At 40.8% G+C, this 9,478-nt stretch overlaps 1 gene segment (V, D, J or C); it reads left to right on the top strand.

Annotated features, from left to right (window-relative positions):
* Nucleotides 1–6,736: 6,736 nt before the first annotated feature.
* LOC137004579 (immunoglobulin heavy variable 3-30-3-like) lies at nucleotides 6,737–7,213 on the top strand. The segment is given in 2 exon segments: nucleotides 6,737–6,785; nucleotides 6,897–7,213. Coding segments are annotated over 2 exon segments (366 nt in total).
* Nucleotides 7,214–9,478: the final 2,265 nt, after the last annotated feature.

Here is a 9,478-nt window from a genome sequence, read left to right as displayed (position 1 = left end):
CACATACTTCAAATATGACTCAGGCGAAGTGTTGTCAGGGGAAACACCAAAACATACATCAACAGGTAATCGGGCATCCCTGCCGAACATGAGAAAGTAGGGTGAGAAACCAGTGGCCTCGTTGACAGTACAATTATATGCATGCACAAGATGCGCTATGTGCTGACTCCACTTGCATTTCTGACTAGGCTCAAGGGTACCTAGCATATCCAACAAGGTCCTGTTGAATCTCTCCGGCTGAGGATCACCTTGTGGATGATAAGGGGAGGTCCTTGACTTCTTTACACCTAGCATTGTCAACATGTCAGCCACCAACCGGCTCTCAAAATCCCTGCCCTGGTCAGAGTGTATTCTAGTTGGAAGGCCATAATGAATGAAATACTTTTCCCATAGATTCTTTGCCACAGTAGGAGCTTTTTGGTCCCTAGTGGGAAAAGCTTGAGCATAACGCGTGTAATGGTCAGTGACCACCAATACATTACACACATTGCGAGAATCTGCTTCGATGGTAAGAAAATCAATGCATACGAGATCCATAGGACCTGAACTCTGCATGTGGGACAATGGAGCGGCTCTTTGAGGTAACGTTTTCCTCTTTATGCAGCGGTCACACGTTTTACAGTAGGCCTCTACATCACACTTCATGCGTGGCCAATAAAATCGGTCACGAACCAGATTGTAAGACTTATCAAAGCCTAGATGTCCTATCTCGTCATGCAAAGATTTCAACACCATACTATGGTACTGTTTGGGAAGCACGAGCTGTCGCTTCACTCGTTGGTCACTCGTTTTAATTGTTCTATACAGCAACCCATTATCTACTGACAACTTTTCCCACTCTCGTTTCAGCAGCTTTATCTCCGGGTTGTTGTGATGGACAGTACCTGCAGGTTTCTTATGACAGACAGCTTCCCACACCTCTCCCAAGAATACATCCTTCCTTTGGGCAGCTTGAAGCTCACTTGGACTAAGTTCAGGTAAGTGGTCTCCAACTAATGCAGTAGCTTGACAATAAGCCTTAGGAACAGCAGACATATGGGCCCCTATCTGTTGTACAACACAGGGATAAGAGATACAACCTGCTCTTTTCTCCACAGACATTTCCTGACAGAGAGCTCGGACACCCGCCGCTGGAATTTCCTGCCAGTCATCATCGGCGCTCAGGTGAGTATGTGGACGTCTGGACAATGCATCAGCGTCGACATTCTTTCGGCCTGGCCTATATTTCAGACTGAAATTGTAGGTGGTAAGGGCTGACAACCAACGATGACCAGTCGCATCAAGTTTTGCTGACTTCATTATATAGGTTAGAGGATTGTTATCAGTTCTAACCTCAAACTGGACACCATAGAGATAGTCATGCAGTCTATCCACAACGGCCCACTTCAGAGCTAAAAATTCCAGTTTGTGCGCAGGATAATTTCTCTCTGAAGGGGAGAGGCTTCGGCTGATGAAAGCGACCGGGCGGAGCCCTTCATCATGCTCCTGATACAGCACCCCTCCAAGTCCATCCATGCTTGCGTCCACATGCAAGACGTAGGGCTTCTGTGCATCAGCAAAGGCTAACACTGGAGCTTGTGTCAGGCGATTCTTGAGTGTTTGAAAAGCAGAATCACAATGAGCTGTCCATCGGGAGCCAAAAGGTTCAGAGGATTTGTAACACGGCTTTGCATCATTAACAGGGGAGTTGATGTTCTTTTTCTTTTTAGTGGATTGATACCCCTGCAGCAGCTCATTTAGAGGCCGGCACAACTTAGAGAAATCCTTCACAAAACGGCGGTAATATCCACAGAACCCTAAAAACGCTCTAAGCTCTGTCACTGTTTTTGGTTTGGGCCAGGATACAACAGCCTCTATCTTTGAAGGGTCAGTAGATATTCCATTCTGTGAAACAATATGCCCTACATAGTTCACAGACGTCCTGCCAAATTGACACTTATCAAGAGAGATCTTTAGCCCCTCTTCCCTCAGTCTGTCCAAAACTTTCAAGAGCCGCTGTTGGTGCTCTTCAAGCGTCCGCCCAAACACAATTAGGTCATCTAAGTACACAAGCACCTCCAAGAAGTTCATGTCTCCTACAGTTCTCTCCATAACCCTCTGGAAGGTAGCAGGTGCTCCACAGATACCCTGAGGCATACGCTCGAATTCATAAAACCCTAGAGGGCAGATGAATGCGGTCTTTTCCTTGTCGGTGTCACTCATTGGTATTTGATAGTATCCACTCCTCAGATCTAAAACAGTAAACCATTTACTCCCAGAAAGGCTGTGTAGAGCATCCTCAATTCGGGGTACGGTGTATTGATCTGGTGTGGTCCGTTGGTTGAGTGTCCGATAGTCCACACACATTCTGACCTTCCCTGACTTCTTACGCACCACTACAATTGGCGAAGCATAAGGGCTTCGGGACTCTGAAATAATGCCAGCACTCTGAAGTTCCTGTAGATGCTGCCGCACATCCTCCCAATCAGCCGGAGCAAGACGACGAGATCTTTCTCTGAAAGGGCGCGAATCATTCAGCCTTATCTCATGAGTGGTACTTTTTGAACAGCCCACATCCCACTCATGAAGGGAAAACACTTCTTTTCTCTGCATCATTTCCTCACACAAACTCCGTTTTGCCTCTTCTGGCATTGGAGAATCTCCAAAATCAAAAGATGCAAGGGACAGGTTACTTTGTTCAGGCAGCCGTTTGGAGGAAAATTGTGGTACCACAGTCACTGGAAATACATGAGCAAGAGGAGTTCCTCGCTTTATCCATACTTCTCTTGTGGACATGTTCCTAACAGTCACTGTTACTTGTCGGCTGGACAGAATGGATGCTAAATGAACTTCAGGTCTCACTTGCAAGTCAGAAGTAAATGTGTCATCCACTTCCGCTTTGTCTACCAACAACAAAGATTCAGTCATCTGACCGGGGAACTTAGGCAGACCTGGAAGTTGCACAACTTGACCTGGCTTCAATACAACAGGGGTATGCTTCACAAACCAAACTGTTCCATGTTTGTCTGGATCACCCTGTGACACGTCTGTTTGTTGAATAGTCTCAAATGCATCTCGAATTACAGGATGTATAGTCAATACGTTCAGGAACTTTTCACCAGCCTGTTCACGACAAGACTCAAGCAGCTTTCTCACTAAGCTAGTGTTGGTCCCAACCAATATGGCTATCCCCTCCCTTTTTAAAGGGTCTGGACACACGATTGCAAGAGTGTCAACCACCTGATGCACGCCAGCCACATTTTCAGTAAACTCAAGTCTGAGTGGCAAGTATCCATCATACGGATATTTGTGAGAGCTAAGACCCCAGATCTCAAGATTTTCCACAGGTTGAAGAGGCAAGTGTTTCAGATAAGTATCATAGAAACTACGGTACAATAGAGTGACCTGAGAGCCACTGTCAAGAAGAGCTCTTGTGTAAATCCCTTCAATCTGAACAGGCACCTCAGAGACAGGCCCTACTAAACCTACAGGCAATTGTGGCTGGCCAACATCAAGCAGAAATGAACCGTAAGTGGAACATGGATTATCTGGAGCTCCGTGCCGTTCCTTCACTGAGCTCCGCTCAAGTTTCCCTGCAAGCGGTGCATTTTCATCAACTTCTGATTTACTTTTCGAAGATCCTCAGGTGCTTTACATTCCCACTTCTTATGACCATCTTCACCACAGTTATAGCAGAAGATACCAGGCAAAGTTAACTTGGAAGTTTTGGGTTTGTGAACACTGTCTCGGTTCGTAGCTTCCTTTGTCTGACTGGGCATTTTCGGTGGGGTACGGTCAACGGCAGGGGTCACAGTGGCCACACTCAACAGTCGACTCACCTGAATGGACAATTCTTTAACCTCCTTCTTCAGGCTATGTAATTCAGGCGGCACAGGCACCTGGGGAGAGGCAACATTAGCAACAGAAGCTTTAACATTCTCTCGTGCAGCTACCCAGTGTTCTTCCTCTCTCACTTCCTTCATCAACTGTGAGAAAGAAGGGGGATCTTGCACAGTATGAGTCATCCTGATTCGCAAAGCAACCATATCATTGGTAAGAGCTCCTTTAATTAGCTGCTCCATTCTAGCTCTATTTATGCCTGTTGCATCAATTCCACCCTTCAAGAGAGCACGATGAAGAAGTTTATCTAGGCGGTACAAGAAAGCTGAAAGTTTCTCTCCACTTTCCTGGTAGGTATGACGAAACTTAGCCATTAGATCTGGTCCATTCTCAGTGGTACCGTATACAGTATCAAGGGCAGCTAAATAGTCATTTGCGGTCGCAGATGGGCTACTCACTTTTAGAAACCTGACAATGTCAGCAGCAGGACCTCGCAAACTCTCAACGATGCGTTGTTTCTTAGCAGATTCGGTGCATTGCCATTCACTTATCATTTGAGCGGCCTGCTCCATCCAGACTTCATATTCTTCTTCACCTGGAGGGACAGGTTTCCACCCTGAGAACAACCTCAGTTTTCTGTAACTAGGCCCATCACTGGACACCTGATTACAACGATCTACTAATTTGCCTATGGCATCTACTAGGTCCACACTGAGGTCAGATTTAGGGGTCTGATTTTCCATAATCATGGCCTTTACTTCTTCCATGGACTTACCCTCCTGCTGCAACAAGGCTTGTAGCTTAAGCTGGAAGGTATCACCTTCGGTGGCAGGACTATGGTCTACTAAACTACCCACTAAGTTGACACTCCAGGGACCAGCTTCATTTTCTATTCCTATCTCAGGAGGTATAACATCAGGATCTATATCAGCACTGGTCTCCACTAAAATAAACAACCATCTACCAGTTATGTCACCACGGCGACCACGTATTCTAGTGCGACCAAAAACCTTTACCGTGTTTAACACTTTCTCAATGGTGTCATTGCTAGCATCCAAAGGGACATTGCTCAACACAATGGCACGTGAGAAGCTAACACTCTCCTCTCTACTCCACTGAACAGTCTGCGAGAGATCCATATTTTGTAGAAGACGAGTAGCTATGTGAAAATAAACACAAAAACAGAAATTATCAACTGTGTCAAATCACTGCTACACTAAATCATAGAAGAAAGGTTAAAATGAAAAAAAAAATCTGCTGGCAAAAATCACATTGGTAAACAGGGGAAAAGAAGAAAAGAAAAAAAAAATATCCCAGCGGTGCCTCCAAAAATGTAACCCTTTTGTTAACCCCAAGGGTTCATTTCAATGCTGTGTTAAATAAGAAAACCTGGGTTCCCGGCAGTTGAATGGTGAATTTGGCCGGTATTTTTCTCTTTAAATGATGATAATCATAAATTAACTTTTCCCTTATACCGATTATAATAAAAAAAAATAGTGTACTAAAATTTACTAAACTAAATTCTTTGTAGTATCCCAAAAATCAGTACCTTGTTAATTAAGTTAACTTGACAAACTTAATAAAACAACACAATACAACTTTTTAAGGAGAAAAGGAATAACAGAGATTTATTTATTTACATTAAGATAATCCCCCCCTTAAAAAACAATAACTGAAAATGAATATTACCCTTTGTAAGGACACAGAGAAACTTTTACCTAATGGTGTGTAAATTACTTATTTTCTCAAAAAAAAAAATAAAAAAAATATATATATATATATATATATATATAAATCACCTTCTCAGTCAATGTTTTTCCTTCTTTTATGCTTTCTAAAGTAGTATTTCTAACCTTATAATATTAATACTTTAGAACACTGTACTCAATTTGCTTTTAAGATAACCAATTTAAAACCTATGAGTTTTAACACTCCATTTTCTCCAGAGTCACTTAAATCAGTAAAGAAAATTTACACACTTCTCTTAACATCAATTGAACACTTCAAAAATAAAAATAAAACCTGTGTTTAACAACATTCAAGCTCTTTCAGTTCAATATTACGAGTCAGTGACGCAGTCAAATATACACGAGTCAGTGACGCAGTCAAATATACTGTTCGTTTCGTTACCGTTGGGGCCCAGCTCGTTGGTGCACATTAACAACTGACGAATTCAATGTAATTCACATTCAACAGCCTTAATGATGAATTCACTTACATCCATCCGATGAAATTGAAGCAAGGTTGAGATTACATACGCCACGAACACTGTTTCCCATCACGAGCAGTCACGAACACACAATGAATCCAGTAGATCCACGTCCCACGACGATCCACACGATCTGTCCAATGTGATGAATCCACGAATGTCCAATAACTTTCTCAACAGTTATTGTTCCGAACTTGAAACATCACTAGCTTTTAAGCCCTAGTCACTCTCATACACGTCTTGGCTCAGCGCGTTGACTCGGAAAAAAAAATAAATAAATGGAATAATGAAATACACTTTAAATAAGGAATAGAAACAAAACGAGCACCGTTACTGTACACTTTGGGCCTAATATTTCAAAGAAATATATGAAGTCTCCAAAATGACGCACTTCTAACACACGTAGCGAACTTTCTATCAGCCTTCTCTTGCCATGTGCGATGCTCCTCCTCCTCTTCTTCCGTACGTAACTCACGTCATGATGTAACATTAAAGCTCAACAGTCATTGGCCAGTAACATAACACTTGCATTAAACAATTTCTGACTGGACATAAAAATACAGTTACATATTTTGAAATAAAAATTAAAAACAAAATACATGTTGACATGCAGATTTATTTCTCAACATGAATCATATTCAAATAGACATTTTAGGGGTCCCTACACTTAGATGAAAAGAAGCAGATTGCTTTCTCATTTCTCACACCATGGTCTCCTCATCTTTCTTGCTGTTTCTGCTGCTAGCAGCTGTCTCTTGTGAGTCTCCATACTTTTATAGAAATAATTTATAAAAAAATTTTTAAATAAATATTTTTATACAAAATATTTCCATGTATCTAACATGTCAGTCCATATTTGTTTCTCCAGGTGTCCACTGTGTTGAACTGACCCAGACTGATTCTGTGGTCTTAAGGCCTGGTCAGGTTTTGACTCTGTCCTGTAAGATCTCTGGATATTCATTGACTGACAGCAGCTACTGCACTAACTGGATACGACAGGCTGCAGGAAAAGCTCTGGAATGGATTGGAAGAATATGTTATAGCGGTAACACATATTACAGTGATAAACTGAAAAGTAGATATCAAGTTAGCAGAGACACTTCCAGCAGCACAGTGACTCTACAAGGACAGAATATGCAGACTGAGGACACAGCTGTGTATTACTGCGCCAGAGAGTCACAGTGACACAAACCACAAGCAGCTTTGTTCAAAAACATCTTGAATGAAAAGAATAAGAATGAGAAGAATTTTTTTTTATATTGTACAAGTGTGGAACATCAGTGTTTTCCAGCCAAACAAAAATTTGAGAAATGAGCTGCAGACCTTTCTCTGTTGGTCTAACCCTTCTGTAAACTAAGACAGTCAAGTGGGTTCAATTAGATTAAATAATATTTTTGACTTAAATGCAACTAGTTCATTAAAAGCAACATGAAAAACATTTCTAAAAATGTTCTTCCTGTCGTAACTTCTAATGAACTGGCTATGACCTGTCTAACTGGATATTTCTTTCTTTCTTTCTTTCTTTCTTTCTTTCTTTCTTTCTTTCTTTCTTTCTTTTTGCTGTGTGCAGTCTCAGTAAAGTTTATTTTTTATAGTTTATCTAGAAATTATTTTTAATGAGAATACTGCTGCTTTTACAATAGAGGGCACTGTCTGCCTTTGTGATCAGAGATATTGTAGGATTAATGAAATGGCCTTTTAATTTTTTTCTTTGGTTATTTTTTTAGCAATAAAACTATTTTTAAAACGTACAAACACGTTTTATTATGTACAGCTAACAGGGGAGCATCAGAAAGCACACGTTCGTCTCCAAAGTGGATTTACATGAAATCTAAACCATATACATCATACAGTCGCTTTCTAAATGTTTATTTAACACCTGACAGGAAAATATTCAATAAATATTGCAGATGATAAGCACATCGCAACATGAAATAGACGTCTGAGTGATGTGTGTGTACTGTTATGTAGAATTCACTGTTGTCAACACTGCTTACATTACATGAATGCAAGTAATGTAAAAAACTAATGTTCAAGTAACTAGACATAAGTTATCTATTTTATTTGTCTGTTAGTACTGTTGATAAATTAAGGAACATTTGTGTTGGATAAAAAGTGAGTTAACACATCATCAACTACCTCAACATGTGAATGTAGTATTGAGCACATAAATCTCAGAGGAAGCTTGAGTCTTGTCTGGATGTTACAGGGACAGATGATCACATGTGTGTTTATCCGGTGGAGAGAGGCTGATGAAGCAAAGGGTTTGAGTGAGGATACTAGAGAAATGAATAAAAAAAAACAATTTAAAACTTAAGTTGTAGTTTATTTTAATTATTGTATTTTGATTTCTGTTTACCGCTGATTTAGCAAGTTGTATGGAAGTGGCTAAATTAAAATACACTTTTGTTCGAGTGAGCAGTAGGCAACCGACTAAAGGTATTAGCCAACTTATTACACCCTCTGACGAAGATCAGACTGGCGAGTTTATGTCCGTGAGTTTACCGCGAAATCCCAGGGCGAGTATCTCTGTGCGGCATCAGGTCCCTAATGAATGAACAATTGAAATATGGAATATCCAGAATCATCAAATATCTAAATTAATGCATAACTAATGATGAATTTCTAATTGGAAACACAACCTAAGTGTAAGAATCATTTGAAATTGGAGTCAGATTAAGCGAGTGAAATTAAGTGAACTTAATAGAGACGCTGAAAAGGCATACACGCTTAAACCTTCCCTGTCCTGTGGGAAACCGTCATTGGACCCATTAGGCGGGCCTTACAACTGCAAAAAAATAATTTTCATTAAAAAAAAGTAATATAATTAAGTGAAGTTCACAACGTAATTTCGGGAGGAGTGAACCCATCTAATCTTTAAATTAGTGAAACTCGAACATAATCTCAAGAGGAGGGAACCCTAATCTTTCAATTACATCCAGAGCATATAAGCAGCTACTCACCCTGCTCTGGCATCAGTTGTTTCGATATCCCTCCACCTCCCCAACTCCACCACATAAATTAGGCATCTCATCTATCGTACTCCTCTTCCAGGCACTAGAAGTCTCTGGGGGGTATATCCAAGCTCGAGTTGAAGCTGCTTCCTCGAGCCCCTCCACAGCGGACAGCAAGCCAAATACGCTTAACCTTATTAGCTCAAAGATTTTATGAGGAAACGAACTCGTGAAGTACTGGTCAGCATTTATCATTATTATTGTGCGTTAGTGTTGGGGTGTGCTAGCAATGTAATTCATTCTGGGGTAATCTTATCTTTAGTAGTAATGCTTACATTTTCAAGCTCTTCTCTAAAGGTGAATCCAGCCGATCAGAGATATTGTATAGGATTAATGTTTCTTGCTTCATTTTTAATAGAAGAAAGAAAAGAAAAGAAAAGAAAAGAACAAAACATTATAAAGCATTTCAAAATCACAAGAAAACAGTCAAAAGACC

This window comes from Chanodichthys erythropterus, chromosome 3, assembly GCF_024489055.1.
Source record: "Chanodichthys erythropterus isolate Z2021 chromosome 3, ASM2448905v1, whole genome shotgun sequence".
Classification (NCBI taxonomy): Eukaryota; Metazoa; Chordata; class Actinopteri; order Cypriniformes; family Xenocyprididae; genus Chanodichthys; species Chanodichthys erythropterus.
Note: the sequence above shows the minus strand (reverse complement) of the source record. Positions and strands in the feature narration are given on the sequence as shown.